At 34.0% G+C, this 19,359-nt stretch overlaps 1 protein-coding gene across 3 annotated transcripts in view; it reads left to right on the forward strand.

The window, feature by feature from the left end:
- Positions 1-19,359, forward strand: part of LOC121410356 (unconventional myosin-Ia-like) — a 55,111-nt gene continuing 35,752 nt past the window's right edge. Inside the window, exons 1-3 of one of the 3 annotated variants that reach the window (XM_041602384.1) lie at positions 1-276; positions 12,111-12,400; positions 16,343-16,458. In XM_041602384.1, the coding sequence (XP_041458318.1) occupies positions 12,218-12,400; positions 16,343-16,458 (299 nt within the window). In that variant the 5' untranslated portion in view covers positions 1-276; positions 12,111-12,217. Of the gene's footprint in view, positions 277-9,046; positions 9,391-12,110; positions 12,401-16,342; positions 16,459-19,359 lie in introns of those variants that run through there. The other 2 variants (XM_041602386.1, XM_041602385.1) reach the window with 2 other exon arrangements.

Below are 19,359 nucleotides of genomic sequence, written 5' to 3' on the forward strand. Positions count from 1 at the left end.
GATTTTAACAGGTGCATCGGAGGAGCGAGCAAATCCCAGCACCCGTGCCCAGAGCTAGAGAGAGGGAGCTCCTTACAGTTGTACTAGTCAACGTATATCGCTCGCCGTGTCCAGTCCGATGACGACGACGTGTGAAACTGATGCTGGACTTGTTTTGATTACTGAAATTGTAGCTCATAACAAAGCTGTAAAGCCAATGTGCCACCCTGCCTCATTCTCATTTAGGATTGATCTTAACTTAGTCAAGAGTAAGACTTAAGCACATCACCAAGGAAGGTAATTTATCAGCTACAATTATTACTACTACTAGTCCGGCTACTACTATCTATCTGTTCTATTCTTCGCGAGATTCATGTTAAATATATTATGCCAAATGGGGTGTTGCAAAAAACTTGCGATCTATTTTGGTTTCTTAAACAATCAAATGTTTTGTAGATAATTTCAAATTCGTGATAGATTGCTCATCCGCTCCTTGAAACAAGAACTTTAATCTGATTTGCTACAGCTATCATTGATTTATCAGTTGTAAAATTGCAACAGAATATTTGCAATTGCCGCAAATATTTTCTTGCAACACCCCCACACTTTGACTTCGCCACTGGATTTGGAAGGAATCCTTGGCGATGCTCTTTGAATTTATCTACTTGCATTTCTTGTGCATCAATTCCTAAATTAAGTTATTTTCGTTAATAATATTGAAGGAAAGAACAATTCAAAAGAATGGGAGTGGCCGAGTTGGCTCTGTGTTTTGTGATTTATTGCAGACTCTAGTCTATCTACATGATACTTTATATGTTAATATACCACATTTTCTGGAAAAAATATGATAGAAAATGTGATTAGGAATCATTCATCGGTACTACAGGTCACCATCTTAATTCTCTGGTGTATTGTCGTTCTGGAAAATTGATATATATTCCTTTATCGTACAGTTGGAGTGCATATTTTGCCATTGAAATTGCACTCACCACATGGTCTACTTTTGTCTAATGATGCCATTCCATCCATCAACCATCAACATTTCATCTAACAGCCATTTGGTCCAATTATCACTTTGTCTAATTACCATTTCATCTAAGACCATTTTTTTCTCATGAGCAGTTGGTCCAATTTCCATTTCATTTTAATTCATTTTGTACAATTAACAATTAGATCTAGTCCAATTAGACAAATGGTCTATGAACTAAATGCCTATTGGTCCAACTGGTTATTAGGCGAATTAGTGAGAGGACGGATTGGCAATTAGACCATGTGGATAGTGGACTAACTGACGAACTGATGATTAGTAGATGAGTTGGCAATTGGATGTATTGGCATTAGACTAATTGGAAATAAACCAGGGGCCGATTGCACAAAAGGGTCTTTGCAAGGACAGTCCTTCGTGTCGCCCATCTTTTATGATGCGCCATGTGAAATGTATTTTAAATAAATCATCTGCAAACATATTTCATTCGTCCATTAAAATAAACAAAATATTTCTTTATAAAATGATGTGATATATCATGAAATTGTGTAAAATTTGATTTAAAAGCAAGCTAACGAATCTTATTCTTTATCATAAATTTCAGAAACACCCTGCTTATAGCGTATCATAAAAGATGGGCGACACGAAAGACGGTCCTTGGAAAGACCCTTTCGTGCAATCGGCCCCTGAATGACTACAGTAACTATCTTGCTTTCTAAAAATTTGTTTCAGAAAAATATTGGAACCTGCGAGATTTGAACATCTCCTCTACTGATTGCCGATCATCTGCGGCTTTGTCACTTTAATATTTCATTGGTTCAAGCCAGAAATTTAGTACAATATCAAAACTTCCCCAGCAAGCCTTGACCCTGAAAGGACTGGGGAGGGGCCCAATGATGCCCCCCCCCAACCCTTTGCGTGATATTTCTGAATTGCAAAAAGATTGCACCAAAAAGTTTCATGACTTTTCTTTTAAGTCTCGTGCAACTTTTGAGACCAAATTCACAACATACAGGTTCGGTAATAGTATCGCGACGCCACATGACTTTTTACAAGACAATTTCATGCCGAAAATGGCTAATTTTTATTCTTTGCATACTAAGTCTATGGGAGATGAAATTGATAAAACTGTTATTATTTTCCATTCTAATTGGTCTGCTTAATCAATTTAGGGTTGAATTTAGTTGTAAAATGGTCTGTAATAATTTCCATTGAAAAAAAAAATACACAAGATGAAAAAACAAAGAAATTCTAAAAACAAAGAAAATAGGAAAAATAGGCTTTTACAATTTTTCTTTGTGTAAAACTTTAGATTAGATTACAAAGATGACATCTAAAAAAAAAGAGAAAATTTGAAGTGAAATGGGGTGTTGAATAATTCTTTTTTTACAAATAAATATGCATATTTTAGTCATAATGAATAAAAATTATTGTAAGTTTTTTTTATACAAGCTTGTAGTTTATGTGGTAAAGAATGTGCATGCCAAATTTAGGCTCGAATGGCGGCTGAGATCAAAGGGGGGGGGGCATCATGCCCCCCCCCCTGTCCTCAATACATCTAAAATAGCCCAGTCCTTTTAGGGTTAACATTCAATTTGTGTTTCATTTTGACCTTTGAAAATAGAGAGGGCACAGATTACATGTAGACTATAATAGCTTCAACTTAAAGGAGAACAAAACCTTTGGAACAAGATAGCTTGTGTGAAAACAGAAAAATCCAATAAACAGATCAAAGAAAGCTTGAGACAAATCACATAAATAATGAGAAAATTATGAGCATTTGAATATTGCGATCACTAATGCTAAGGAGATCCTCTCATTGGCAATGCGACAAAGATGTGTGATGTCATTTGTGAACAACTCTCCTAACTACTTAAGTATATATTTCACCTAAACTGCCTCTTTTATCACATCTATCAGTAGATCATACTGTGTTCTTTCTATAGGACATGTAATACAGATTTTTAAAGAATACATCATGGATGAAGAGTTTGTATCACCTTAAGAAAAAGTAAAAACAGCCATTTGGGTGGTATTTTATAGTCAATCAAAGGGAAAGTTGTTCACATGTAATGTCGCATTGCTAATGGGAGGATCTCCATAGCATTAGTGATTGCAATATTCAAATACTCATAACTTTTTCATTATTTGTCCTATCTTTCTCAAATTTTCTTTGTTCTTGTTCTTTGATTTTTCTGTTTCGACACAAGCCAACTTGTTCCAAACGTTTCATTTCCCTTTAAAGTTTAATTTGGTGATTCTCAAAATATACATTGATGATATGTCTCCCTTGGCATGATATGTCTCCCTTGGCATGATATGTCCCCTGTGTTACATCATGGACCTACTATGGTTACAAGGGAAATGATCATGCTTGCAAGTTGCAAGCCTTTTTGAATGCATATTTGGATGGGGTGCCAAATTCTTTGTATTAACATGTAGATATATTTTTTTCAGGTTTCATTTCCTTTTCATGATTACAAAACACCCACCACCAAAGAAGAGATTGTGTGACATCCCTTATCAGGCTTGTCCATGTGCTGATTTCAAATTATTATAAGTGCAATGAACTGGGAACTGTCCAAAATGTATGGGAATCAGCCTCAAATAAATGTTTTTAGAGAATATTCTCCAAGTACAGATTTTGTACTTCATAGATAAGATAACATGTAAATCAACTACTATTATAATTTAGGAATATGAGTGATTTTCTGTTCAAAGATATTTCAGGTTTATGTGTAATTGTAACATACCAATGAAAAATTGATGAATAATTGATAAAAAAATCAAACAAACAACACTGAAAATTTTTATCAAAATTGAATGTGAAATCAGAAATTACACTATTTTTCAAAGTTTCACACTATCATGGTCAGCAGCATGCATATTTAAAGTAACTGATGACATCACCTAATTTTTTTATAAAAAAATATGAAATATTTTATCTTATTAATGTGAAACAAAAAAATCCATAATTAATTGTTCAAAATAGAATCTGAGAATATAAATATTCAGAAACTCCATTCCCCCACAACCTCACAGTTGTGAGATGAATGCTCTACCAACTGAGCCGATTAACACACCAGATTAAGATTTGATGCCTCAAGCAATATGTGCATGGGATTGCCATTGTTGCAACTTTATGTGAAGATGAATTCTTATTGTCAAATTGCAAAAAATTGAACATTTTATATTTTATATAATAAAATACAAGAAGAGTGAATAATATCACCAACTCTCTCAATTGTTTTATTGGAGTAGCCACACATGTACCGGTACGGTACGTGGATCAGTGTTTCCTCATCACTAATATGTATTCATGTTGAATATTGTTCTTACCAATAAATTAAGATCTGATTAATAACAACTATTGGTAGACAATTCACTTTCCCATTTATCATTGCATCTTTACTTTTTTTTTAAACATTTTTTCCTTTATTTTCATCTGTGTTCATTTCAGGATCATAGTGGAATTAACTTGCATGTACATGTAGCTTGGCCATTATCGAGAACATAAAATTTTCCAACTTGGTAAAATTATTGGGTGTGGTACACATTAATAGTAGCATAAGTGTGTTCACTTAGGACTGTTATACTACAGTGCTACTGAATTTACAATTGAAACAGATGGCTTATTTTAGGTAAGCATTGATTGTTTTGAGTCATGAATATTACATTGATTGCCTTTAGTCAACTTAGTCTCTATCCCATATGTTTTGCCCTTATCCTGAGGAAATGAACTGTGCAGTGTAGTATGAGATCAGTTAATCCTAGATACTTATTTTGTTGCAGACTAATTTACAGTAGTCAACCTTGATAACTCCAGGCTTACACATATGTGGCACATTATCCTGTGTACATTTGTAACATGATACAGTGTCTGTAGTTTTGTCTTTCAACACACCCTTGTCTACATTATAATGAAACGAGGAAATTCTAATCCTAATTGTCAATGAAAAGAAATCACCAGTACAGAAAACTATACTGCTACAAAAGCTTACAATTTAATCAAAACCAGACCAACATGGGTCTTTATTTTTTAATAATGCTAGATATTTCGAGTCAAAACAGGCATTTTCAAACTTTCAAGCAACTATAAATATGCATGTATTAATGATGTAATATTCAATTACCAGTTTAATTTTTTCTCTTTGAGAGATTTGATATTGATTTTTGTTGGGAAGTACATAAGGGAAGCATCGTAAAACTCAACACTTTTTGCACTCCAGCTGACTATTTCTCTAGAGAGAAAAATCTAGGTGTACTTATTGAGCTCATTAGCCTCAATTGCCAACATTTTATCACAGTTTATATGGGACAGTAGAGAATTTCTTTTACTATCTAAAGAATTTGTTTTTCATGGCTTTTAGGGGTATTTCAGTGCTGAATTTCCTTTACAATGTAGTTCATTGCAGGCTCTCTCTAGAGGCGATGCTGCATCAGCCCGAGTTTGCTCAATCTTGAGATTTTAGACTGATCAGTCCTCTTTGCGATTAATCTAGAGGTTCAAGAAACCCTGTCTCCACCATCGCAAGAAGAGCGATTTGTGCTTGAGTGAGGCATCGATGCATTATGGTGTGACGCTGTGAATAAATAATCCTGAGTACGTCTGCACCTGCGAATTAGAAGGATAATTCATAAAATAGGGTGCTATTTTGCAAATAATCCCAAGTTGACTCTGGATTGCAATCTCGAGATTAATCCAGCGAACTAGCGTGATAATTGCGTCTTTATTACAAATAATCTTGAGATTATTAAGATCGTGATAATTTGCCAGATCAGAAATAGTGTGCTAATTTGATAACTCGGGCTGGTGCAGATGGTCCTTAACTCTATATGGACTACCTTGCAGATGACCACTCTGTTGTTCCTATGAAAGTTGAGAGTAAAAGTTAAAAATTCTTAAAACCTCAGAAATTTGTTTGACTTTGGCATAATTAGACTTTGAAAAGCTAATTAAAATGTGTTTTTCATAATCTAATCTGAAAATTTGCTTCAAGATTTGTGATTATTCGATTCAGAGAAGGCTAACTTTATCAGACTGGACTGTAATTGAGCTTCTCAGGGCCCTGTCTTATAAAGAGTTATGATTGATTCAGTCAGCCGCAACTCTGGAAAACCAGCAACGCCAATATCTGTAATACTTGTTTATTCAAAATATATTCTAGATAAACTATATTCATAATTGAAAATCTACTTTAATTCTCTTTCTTCACAAAGGACACTGCAAATATCCTGAAGAAAAAATTATGACGTTGATGGATTTACTTGAGGTTGATTGGATCAATCGTAAGTTTTGTAATACTTTGTAAGACAAGGGCCCTGTACTGTGTTATCCATACATATACATTGGCTAAGTATATTTTCAGAATGCTCATTCTGTCTTTGAAAATCAAGTGTAAACATTGGTCTATTTTCATCAGTTCCTGGTGGGTATAGGCCTCTATATATTATCAATAAGGGATTGATTACACTATACAAAAGTTAGTAAAAGGATCATTTACAGATACCCATATCTCATTTCAGTGCAAGAGACCTTTTGTATTGTTTCAAATAATAACCATTATATTCAAGTAAAACAATGACCCATTGGAAAAGTATATCAAAATACAAAACTAAGACAGGATGTCAGGGGTAATAAAACAATGCTATTTTTTCATATAAAGGTTAGGTGTTGTGCTTCTGTTTTCACATTAGGTCACATCCACCCTATATGGCTTGATAGGGGAGAAAATAACATAAAAAAGAACTTTTTGATTTAAAAGTTTAGCATATTAGTCGAGATGTATTTGACATTACAATCATAGTAATCAAATATGATAACTCCAAGGACTTTTCTGTTTTACTTAGTACAATACATTTTATACATTCAATTTGGCAATTTTATTCAAAGGTCAATCAATGGATGCTTATAAAATGCGCTTCCCTCTTCCTGCGACATCACTTGTCAGCCAAATAATCCATTCCCATTATTAAAATATCATGAATGTTGGCCTAAAAGTCATACCTTCCCAAACAAAATTTAGGCAATGCGAATCAGTTTTTCAGGGCTATTTGACGGATATCTTATGATGTGAAAGGATATTACCAAACAATCATGTAATATAGTTCATTGACATTGTTTGCATTCCTCAAATTCCATTCACCTTGCTCTGGTCACAACCCTCTATTCATAAAAAAATGGTATGATATAGAATGCTATTGACTGTGCCTCTGGAGATCAATTCAATGAAAAATCTTTGTTTGCACTCAACAATAAAGTATGTAGTGGAAAGGTTGTTGTATGATATGTGCATCGCTGTTGATGTCTGTGCTAAAGGTGGTGTCACACCTTGGCGTTTTAGACAGCGTATGCCCGACGTATCAAAATTTCTCTAAAACGTCGGCATACGCTGAAATTTGATATTTTTTTTCAACTCTGGGCGTATACTAAGCGTATTCATAACGAGTTGAACGTATACATAACGTATTAGTAACTTATATCGAACGCTTTGTTAACTTATAAGTAACGTATTTCAACGAATGCTTAGCGTTTTGCTGGCGTACACAACTTATGCCCTACGATAGCCTAACTTACGCATAGCGCGCGGCAGCGTATCGCTGACGAACACGTGTCGTAGCATATAAAAAGGCTGCCGCTCGACTATTCAAATCATAACCGCACGATACATCACCGTATCAACACCACCGCCATGCCGAAGAAAACTCCTGTGAACCCCACCTTTATATACCAATTCCTATAAACGTTGTCAATGCGTCATTATACGGTAGCTGTAAGTTATAAACATGTTCAGTAAGTTTTGTGGTCGTCCGGAGCACGTCTTCATACGTCTTCATACGTCTTCATACGTCTTCATACGTCAATATACGTTGGAGTTAAGTTACACATACGTTCATATCACGTTACTCATAGGTTAGAAGTAAGTTTTAGGGTACGCTGGACATTATCTCGACATACATCGACTTATGAGTAACCTACGAGTAACGTGTGTCAACGTGTATCAACGATCCCGTAACTTGCCTACAACTTATGGCCCGCGTATGCGGGACGTATGAGCCATACGCTGGCATACGTCGAAAAATTTTGTGCAAGCACAAAATTTTTTCGACGACCTCGCCGTATGACGACGTATACCAGCGTGTTTTAGCGTACTCTTAACGTATGCAAAACTTACCCGTAACGTATTCGACGTACGCCAGCGTATTCGCCAAATTCCTCATACGTCGGGCATACGCTGTCTAAAACGCCAAGGTGTGACAGCGCCTTAACCATTAATGGCTTGGTATGGACTCACAGGGAGAAAATTCATTGCCATGCTTCTGACATAAATTCACCCTTTGCTTTATTTGCACAAAAGAATTGATGGATAAATCTCATTACAATATGATGCAAAAATCACATTCATTACCTTGTTTGCAAATATTTTCATCAAGAATGGTGCAGCTCCTTATGCAATTGGTACCGTACAATTGGTAATTTTCTAGGAAATTGTTTTTTTTTCCGAAACTGTGTATAAAAATGTAGAAATGACCATATGATTGCGATTTTTAGCATGGTCAGCCCCCCCCACTTTGAAAACCGTTCCGTGGCCCCTGAATCTTAATAGATTGATAGAATATAAAAAGAGGGATAAAATGGTTTATTTCTTTGATAATATGATATATGCATATTTGGAAACTTCTCAAAGTTAGCTTATCAACCAATTGGAAATAAATTGTAAATTTGTTAGCATGTCCTAAGCAATTCTAGTCCTGTTCCTGTATAAAGAAATATGATTTAACACAGCGATATGATCAATCGCGTGTCAGGTTGATTTGATATTAAGCTTATCAAAAAGAATTGTGTGCGTAAATCCCTGCCTATGGGTGTTCTGAGCCACTGTTCCATACGTGAGCCAGTGTTCAGCACCGCCCACATGCACACCAGTATCAGTGTGCACTCGTTATTCACAGAGCTCTGTGGCTGGATGATTTATCGGGCAGTAATCCCTAACCTCTTGAATAGGAAGGTATGTGGATGTCTATTGTGCTAATCTACCTCCTCAACTACCCATGAAAAGATATAACCTGAATCATTTGCTCACTCTTCGACCGTCTCATTCTCTCTCTAATGTTTATAAGTGGCGGGTGTCTCAGTAGGAGCTCTACAGTGGATCTATTCTGTCTGTGAATTAAATGGGAAGCTTCATACTGCGGCAGTTCATAAGTAGATTATTATTGACTAGTTGACAATGACTTTTCTCGGATGATCTAGTTTTTATGGATAGTTTGGAGACAGAGCCCTTGGTTCCTTTTCAATGTATAATGAAGGACTCAAAATATCTGCCGAAATTGCATTCGAGTAATTCCACTCTAGCTGAATGAACTTCTTTGAATAAAGTTGAGAAATCATCTGTAAATTTATGTAGGGCCTGCCAATTTGGTTGGTAAGTTATTTTTGTAATGCCATGTAATACCCATTTTCTATTGTGATGTTTTTTTTTCTTTGAAGTTGATATTTGTGAAAAAAAAATATGTGTGGTGTAGGTGATACTGGTGTAGATAAGTATAACTGATCTGTTGAGAGATAGGAAGAGTATGCATGACTGATTCTGAAAAGATGGTATTATGAGAATGGTAGGCACAGGACTGTGTACTTTTTAAAGGGCAATTGTTAATTACAAACTTAGTTTAAAAAATATTAGAAATATGATTTTTTTTTCAAAACTGTACAAATTATCTTCTTGGGGTTTCTAAGTACTTTAAATTCTCCTTGTGCATAAAGCTTTTGAATAGATCATCTACATATATGCCTTTAAATCGGTAGGGTATAAATAACATATTTCTACATGTTTACAGTATGTCTACTCTGAGACTCCACAAATACCATTCTGAATATGGTGGTGAGGTGAAGAAACCTTGATACAAACTGATTGATCTTCATGTGTAGGCCTATTGATTGTGTGATATCATTGACAATTTTGTGGCAGATCCTACATCTAATTATCGATTAGTCAATGGTATTCTACCCCTCCCTGTTTTATGATAAAGATTTTTAAAAATAAAATTTTGAGCTCAATTTCTACCTTTATATTGTAAACCAAGGGCAAAGCTTTTCTCTATTGTTCATTATAAGAATAAGAACTATTACACACAAATTGCAAATTGTTACAAAAATTATGAAGACTTTTAGTACACCATGGGTAACTGCCAATTCAGGAGCTCATGGTACTCACTCCAAAAAGAAACAATTCAATTATTCTGGTGTAGATGTAGCTCTGTCTGCTGTAGATTTTTCCTGGAGCCTGTAACACAAATCTTAGTAATGATCGTAGAACATTTTTCTACAATCGATTCCATTGACTACAATGTACAATCAGTTGTAAAAATCAAGTTTATGATTAATCGCTAACTCCTGTGTTTCGGGCCCCTGGAGTGAAACATGTTTTGCTGAGATTTGGATTATCTATCATCAACATGAAGGAATTTTCCAAGGAAATTCGCCTCCTAAAGTCCCCTCTTATAATTGTCAGATATGGTCACCAAGGGGCTAAAAATATCACAACTGTTATTAATGAATTTCCTTCCCTTCGCTTGTGCAGACAGAGTGTATAAGCTCATCATTGCATTGATCATGTGAGGTATTTACAAGATTGATATCACATTGAAACAATTTGCCATTTGCCATTGGCAGAGTTTGCACATTCATTGACTCTAATATTAAACTTGTTAGTGTGTATTTTGATGATAAAATAGATGTTAAACTTGCTAAAAGAGTAGGCCTATATACTATACATGTAGCAGAGGAACATTCATTAACCATCATTCATAAAGTTATATTTTTGGGAGGAACATGAAGTTTACATTACCAAGGTACCATGTTATTGTAGGTTGGTTTTTATTAGTAAAAAAAACCCCAGATAAGTTGTTAATGGTGTTTTATCATGTGAACAAGCATTGAACAAGAACGCCGTCGCAGTTGTCTTATTGTTCGAGTTAACATTGTCGTCTGCCCTTGTTCACTACAGATGCGGATATTTTAGATTTCAATTGACTTGTATGTGTAGGTACGTCCACATGAAACAGCACGATAACCAGCAGGTCATGACATGCTGCCAGACCCAGAAGATCTGGCATACCATCGCCTGTCGACCCATTCGGGTGATGTGAAAGTCCATCTTGTGCACACTTGCTCTTTCATTTGCTTTTATTATTTTTTCATGCAAGTTAGGATATATATCGATACGGTACATATATTGGAGATCAGAAGGCAATTCAAAATATGATAAACATAATGCATCATGTAACTTACATTAATTTTGTGAAAAGTCACCAAAAACTGTTTAAGAAGGAAAAGGTTAATCTTCATGCTGAGCTTGAGTGGTTAAATAACATCACTCATGTGCACGTTATGATTTAGGAGAACCGCAGAATGGATGTGGCAAAGTTCTCAATTCTCGCAGTTGACGAGGGTGAGGACCTGACGCATATGGCAGGCCAAAAAATGACTTCATCTTTACCAGTTGCATATGTAGATGATTTTTCTAAAACTGCTTAATGTCATCTTATGTGGACACTGGTAGACCAAAAGAAATTGTGAAAGTGGAACCAAGGAGCATCAACAGAAGCTCCTTGGTGGAACATAGCTCTAGGCCTTATATGACATATGAAGCAAACATTTTCTTTCATAGCATAATGATGCGCCAGTTTTTTTTATGGACTATTGAAAAATATAACAGCTGCCTGATATCCTTCTATTTCTTTGGGATCTAGATCTCTAGGACTCATTTACATGTTCACAAAAGGTTTAGAGTTGGTTGACTTACATGTCTTTTTGTTTGTATATTATTGGAAGGACGTTTCAACAGTAATTGGAAATATACCAGTATTATTGCTGTCTGCAGAGTTCAATAACCAAATTAGCCTAGTTCCTGATAAATTATTTTTACTAGCCGATACTGCCAATTGGAATATGCGCATGTGATGTGCACCGAATATGATCCAATTTGTCTATGCATAGACCATGGACCTGCTTAGACAAAGAATTATGCAGCTGATTTCTTGGCCAACTTGAGAATTAGAATGAACGCAGTAATGTACTTATGAATAATCTATTTTTCTGGGCTACTTTTACCATCACACAATTTCATTTGTATAATCCCTGCAGGAACAAACTAAGTAAAAGGACGTAGACTTAGCAGACGCTGCATAGCAGAAAAGCAGCCTTGAGGAACCCTGGTATACAGTTCTTGTGGGAGGAACCTACACACCAGGATGGCACTTGTCAATGGCACTACTACTAATGGCAAGATGAATGGGATGAATGGTCTAGGTGGACAGACCAGGACCATCTTGGATGATATGGTTGGAGTTGGAGACTGTGTCTTGCTTGAGCCTTTAACTGAAGAAAACTTCATTGAGAACCTAAATATGAGGTTTAAAGCTAATGAAGTCTATGTAAGTATGAATGGATGATGGATTAAGAGCAAAATTGAATACTTCCTAGTGTTAGCTTGACGTCAAAGTGGTTTGGATTTTGTGTGAACTTTTACTTTTTATTGTACATTACATTTTAGGTGCGTATTGGAAAGTGTTTTCATTATAAGTAGTAGTTCCTGTAGTTGTATTTATCATATAAAAATGATTAATATGATAATTGTTATTTAACTTTCACCATCCATCCACTTAGTTGTAACATTTGTAAAAGTTTGTGAAACTCAGTATCCGATGAGTTGACATGGTTGTAAGTTTAATCATTTTTGAGTTATTTTATGACTTCAATTTATTACGTGACAAATGGTATTCTGAACCATTATTTATTACAATTGTGTAAATATATATGAGTGGGGAACCTGAGGATTAATTAAATGGAACAGAATGATACATATATAAAAAAAAATAATGAAAGAGATTATTCAATTCTACATATTATAGCTTAAAACAATCCACCTGTTAAGGGTGATTTGGCATTTAACTTTCTTGGAACAGTATCAAACAATTTGAAACTGTGAATCACTAACTTTTTCTTCTTCAAAATCAAAATGTTCTTTTTGGCTATATTAAGCTGTAATATGACCAGTCTTTTGATTAATTTTTAACGAATTAGTCAAATGTGTAGCTTGTTGATTAAAATGTCTTTATTTCAATTTACAATGGCCTTTTTGTATTAATTTTACATATAAAGTATTTTTTACCTTTAGATTTTTTTTTGAATTGACAATAGGCCTTCCTGTAAAATATTTTGAAAGCAAGTTTATTGCTGGTTTATTGAAACAAAAGTTGTGTTTGCAGTTGACTGGACATTGCAGGCCTACATGTTTGCTGTCATTTTTATTGGAGTTCAAACAGTGATGGAATGTTTGTTTTCCTAGTGTTTGAACAAAGCAAACAAAAATGTCTACATTTGGCAACACTGCCTAGACGATGAAAGATCGTGCATGCTTGAGAATGTGATATTTTTCATTGGATTTACAGTTTATTTTGCCTGTATTGTAAGAATTTGTAACAAGTGGAAATATGTGAGTTTGTCTTTGAGAAAATTAATATAGACTAGAGGTACATGTATGAAGACATTGATGACCGGAAGTTGTTCATTGATGATCTGTCATGGATGCTCAGAGTAATTAGACAATGGCTAATATCCTTCCTAGGTTCAGACTGAGGCCAGTATAGCAGAAACTACTGTCCTTATTATTTACCGGTACCTTAAATAGTACCAAAGGCCTGGTCACACTGGCCCGAGCGTTGTTGGAGCGGTCGTGGAGAGGAGAGAAAAAATAATAACCGCTCACTTCCGTTCACCATTTTCGATTTTGATTGTTTTTTTTTTAATATTTGTTTTAGATTTTTCCCCAATTTTGTGAGCGAAATTCAACCCTCTCTCCCTACCGCTCCCGACCGCTCCAACACCGCTCGGGTGGTGTGACCAGGCCTTAAGCCATTTACATTTACATCAAAGAACATTTGTTTAAAAACTTATATGACACAGCATGTAATTATGTAAGGAGCTCAAAAGACAAATTAATACTCTAAACAAAAATGATGTAATTTTTGTTGTTTATTTTATGGCATTTAAATAGAATACAAGATATAATGAGTTGCTTGAGTTGAAATGATATATTTTGTAGACTGCCATTCAATGACCTCTTCTCTGAATAGAAGAAGGGGTGACTTGATTAACATTTTAGATGGAGGACTGATTATTGATTGTAGATAGTGAGTGAGTTCATGCAGCTATAACTGCTAAATTAGCTTCCACTCAGACTAACCATTATTCACAGCTTAGGTCAATCTAAACCAGTAGGCTATGTATCAGTCAATAAGAATACTGCCTGAAATATATTTGAATGAGAATGGTCAAATTTTCTTTGTCTAGTTTTGATTTCATAATGAAAGAAATTTATGATACCGAGTCAAGTTGATTCCATGTAACGACACATTGATTTTACAATAATTTGATTTTTTTAATATTCTTGTCTTCCATGAAATTATGATAAAGAGGGAATGAAAATGGTTTTCTCATGCAGTGAACGTGATGATGATATTGATAAGTCTTCAAATAAAGCAGATCCCAGCCTGCTGTGAAGATTAAATGATTTCTCTATATCTTTTACACAAATGGATGGTTACGAGTCATTTGTGCCCTAGTAATCTGGAAGTGTTAAAGACAACACCATACTGAGGTTTCCTGTCACCTGGAATGAAGCAAGAATCACGTCAGTGGGTGGGACTGACACATCATCCAAAGAATTACTATTTATAACAAGTTACTTCATCCTGTCAACCGATGTCACATCATCTTTTTGTGAGCTACTAAAACTGGTTTTACCTGATCAAAATCAGCACATGCAACATTTATGATCTCAACTTTCCAGTAAATGCATTCCATACATATTGGAATAGTTTGATGGCCATGGCCTATGAATTAATTATGCAATTGCTCTCAGAGTATTATGTTCTCTCAAAAATTCAAGAGAGTGAATTAAATTTTGATATATTGAAAGTCACCAGTAGGGCGAGCGGGGAGATATGAGAAAAAAAGAAAGAAGGAAGGGGGGTGTTCTAATCAATATACATTATTATATTACTGAAAGCAACATTTTTCCAAGGCTCACCTGTTGGGTCTTCAAGTCTGTGTTGCAAAAATATATAACTTTTATTCAAATTCTACATTATTTTTTTTTCTTTGAATTAACAAAGTTTTAGTTATAGTCCTTTATAAGTTTGAATAAAAGATGGATTTGTGTACAGTGTACTGAAGCTGAAAATGAGGAATTCTTCCTTGAAAATGCATATATATTGAATTTTAATTGTAAAATGATACATGAAACTTTGAATAGTTCATCTAAAATAATGCCATTTTGCCAGAATATACAGTATACTTCCTAGAAATAAATTGAACCTGTATCCCTGAAGAACCAAGATGTTTGAAAACCTTATTATAGGACTGTCTATGAATACTGGACCAGATGTCAATTGAAATTTAGTAAACCACAGACTTTATTGATTTCCAATAAATGCCACTCCTTTTGTGTGTATTTTACCAGTCTGTTAAAACCACTTCCCAGAATGGAAATTGACTTGTTAAGTAACATTGATTCTCCAAACAAGCTCATTGAGATTGCTTGTATTGTGTGACTGTATGTAACATCAGGATTAGTAAAGAATGAATGGGATCCTAAAGAATGTAAATGATTTACTATTTAAAAAAAAACACCTATAAATCCCACCCCAAATGCTGGAGGAATAGAGGAATATGTGTACAGTAAGATACAATATTTTTTTTTATTAATATACGATTGACTAGTTACCATAAGGCCTCTAAGATATATTTTTGTTTCTTGTCTTTTTGTAATGTCATTAATGATCGCAATAGACTGTGCATTTGTACAATGTTTATGAGCAAATTGCATCTCAAATGTGTACAGTTTTATAGAGATAATGACCCTTTGGTCCATGTTGTAAAAACCATGTGATGATGAAGATAAAACAAAAATAGATGTTTGTTTTGCTGGTAGTATACCCCACTTCTATTTTAGTATTAATTGGAAAGTGTACTTTGTAGAAGACAAACTTAACATGTAATTCTTTTACAGGTTGTTTTAAGATGAATTGTGGAATTACTTCAGCATGCTAACCATAGAAAAGAGAAGGGTGCAATAATTTTAATTGAATTAGTTAATGTCCTATGATGTGTGCAAATTTATTTTGAATATTATATCAATTGTCTGATTTATGTACATTTTAAACCGTCTGAGTGATAGAACATTTAAGCAAATTACCCACTCTCATTTTAACAGTAAATCTGTTTTGAACAAAGAAAAAAGCTGAATTTTGCTCATCTTAAAGAGGAAGTTCACTCTACATTTACCTGAGAGAATTTGTTTTGTGTTATTGCAGACATACATTGGCAATGTTGTGGTCTCAGTCAATCCATACACCAAGCTACCACTCTATACAATGGAGAAGATTATGGAATACAGAGGCATGAATCTATATGAGCTACCTCCACATATGTAAGTATTTTAACTATTTGATAACTGGATTAGACCATTGCTTGTTAAACAAGTTTGAAATCCTTTCAGTCCTATTATGATTACCCCTACCCCCTTGGCAGTATGAAATGCTAATAAAACAGCATTCTATAATAATTTCATAAAAAATCATACAAATAGAAAAGTAAAAATACTTTACTCTGTCAGATTCTGTTTAGAACCTGCCAAATATTTGTAGATTTTTTTTCAATAATAATGGTTTGACTATATTTAGGGTTAGAGTTGCTGTTGAGTTTCTTTTCATTTGACAAGGATATTGTTTAGGTTTTCTTATTGGGTATTTGGTTTAGGGTTAACATTTTTGTGTTATTTTTGGAGGTAGAATGATTTTCGGAGAATGAAAGAAAAACATTAATTCATTCCGAAAGAGTTGTAAACATTTGAATGTGTGTCTTCACAATAGGATTACTTGCTGCACTATTATATATTTTTTTGTTACATAATTGATTTCACAGCTACATGTAATTGTGCATAGTACAATTAGTAGTTAAATTATCTAAGGGAGTAAGCTGAGTAATGTAGTCAAGTTAGTTAAGTAGTTAGGTTTTGAAATGTGAAGTGCTTAGATAAATTTTGAATAGGCACTAATAAATATTAATACTGCATTATTATTAAATTATTATCATAATTATACAGCATAGATTTCATTCATTCATGCACCATGCACCAATTAATTTTGATTGGACTTTCATGAAAGTGACAAAGTAAAACAAATGGGTGCTGAATGAAAAGACAGTGATATTCCAATGTCACTTTGATATAAATGTGCAAGAGTAAGATGAAAAAAGAAATAGCCAAACATTCATTTGCAAAACTTATTTTATTTGACATTTGTGTTCATTATGATATCACAAAACTGTTTATGTGCCATTCAAAGTATACACAAGTTTGGAGTACATATCCTATTACAGTGTATTCAAATTTGATATTAGAATGGGTGATGCATGTATTAATAAGTTGCACATACAAACTAAGCATGATATTCATTTATCTCCGTCCTTTTTACAATCAAGCAATCGATGACGTATTATAATGCAATTAACATCTCCAACAAACTGTCAGTCTTGAATATCTGATTGGAAGTAAACTGTTTGCTTACCCCACCCAGTAAATCATACATATGTTCAATGTGACTGAGAACGATAAACTGGACTGTAGTGTTTCATTATTGCACAATGAATATGACAAAGCTTCATTCTCATTGAACAAGATATTGTAGGATAAAGATTGCAGATCAGTTGAAATTGCATCATTTTGTCAACATTTATGCTTCTTGAATTCAGGAGTTTCCAGTTCTTAGGTTTTCATGGATATTTTTAGGTCAAATACATTTTTGAAATTGAGATTTATTATTTGTGAAAAAATAGATTCAGCGTAATCTATGAATCAGTATGCTATTACATTTTTATCTTTGTAAAATCAGAAGACGAGGAGTCAAATAACTGGTATACTTTAATGTAATAATAATGATAATAATCCAAACAAATTTTCATAATTATCCACAAAGAAAACTCCAAAAGTAATGGCAGGGATTTTGAAAAATTCCAAAATATTGAACCATATTGTATGGAAAGTTTGTTTGACAGTAGGTTATGGAATTGTTGGTAACAAGTATGTAAATTGAATAAGAGATTATGGAACAAAAATGTAATAATGTGTCAGTACAGAACCTATAATTATATCACATTGTTTTGGTGACATTAATTGAGAAGGCAAGTTCTACAACAAAATTGTACTTTGAGAACGTTGCATGTTCCTCCATACCTCATATTGCTGAAATTTAAAAAAAGTTTATATCAGTGATGATTTCCAATATGAAACTTCATTTCTAAAATAGGATAATGATGAAATCTGAACTTGGTATGATCACAGTGTTTTTCATGGTATCATGCTGTTAGGGTCACTCTGGTTCTCTTTACTCCACCCATTTACCCGCTAAGATTATAGAGGCTCTCTTAAAGGAGCCCCTATGACTACGTTTTCCTGTCAGCAATTGTGTAGGGTCATTTAAAACAGAAGTGAATCAGCATTATTATAATATTACTGAATACAATAAAATTTAAGTTTTGAATTTTTAGATGTCTCTGCTCTATGAAGTAATATACTTATTAATAAATAAGATTCCTGAAAAATAGCCATGCATGTATTTATGTACTCTATGATAGAAGTATAAGTCAGGACTACTAATTGAATTATAGAATTAACTTGAAAACAGTTGTAAATTAGAATTTTGTAGCTACTCTATATATTTAGTTTTTATAAAATATGTTCCTTGAATGATGATGATGCTGACGATAGTGATGAAGACAATGATGAGGACAATGTTTATAAGGCTAATAACCATGATAATGAGACTGATGAATGTCACAATAATGATGATGATGTCACAATAATAATGATGATAAACGTCATCACCATCTGATTATTTGTAAGGAACTTAAATGTATTATCTAAGCTTTGACAGATTATTACCCTAGAGCCATTGCATTCAATCAGTCTTGCCAGCTGACAGCAGCCTTGCTTTTATGATGTTGATGAAACTGCTATTTTTGCACATATTTCTTTGGATTATTCCAACCCCAAACCAACAGGTTTTTTTTTTTTATCATTCTGCCAAAATTTACCCTAAAATGTTTAGAGATAAACATGGAAAGTGAAACTTATACTCCAGCCAACTTCTAGTCTGAATCTTAGCGTCTAGACACATCAGAATTCAATTTTCTGTCAGAGAAGATTACTGGAATCCAGGATTTCATTAGATATAATAAATGACATCCTAGGGGAATATTCAAAATGAGTCAAAATGTGTCTTTATGTTCTCTAACTTTTAAGGAAATGACTTTTACCCTCCCCCACATTAGA

The sequence above is a fragment of the Lytechinus variegatus genome, chromosome 3, assembly GCF_018143015.1.
Source record: "Lytechinus variegatus isolate NC3 chromosome 3, Lvar_3.0, whole genome shotgun sequence".
NCBI lineage: Eukaryota > Metazoa > Echinodermata > Echinoidea > Temnopleuroida > Toxopneustidae > Lytechinus > Lytechinus variegatus.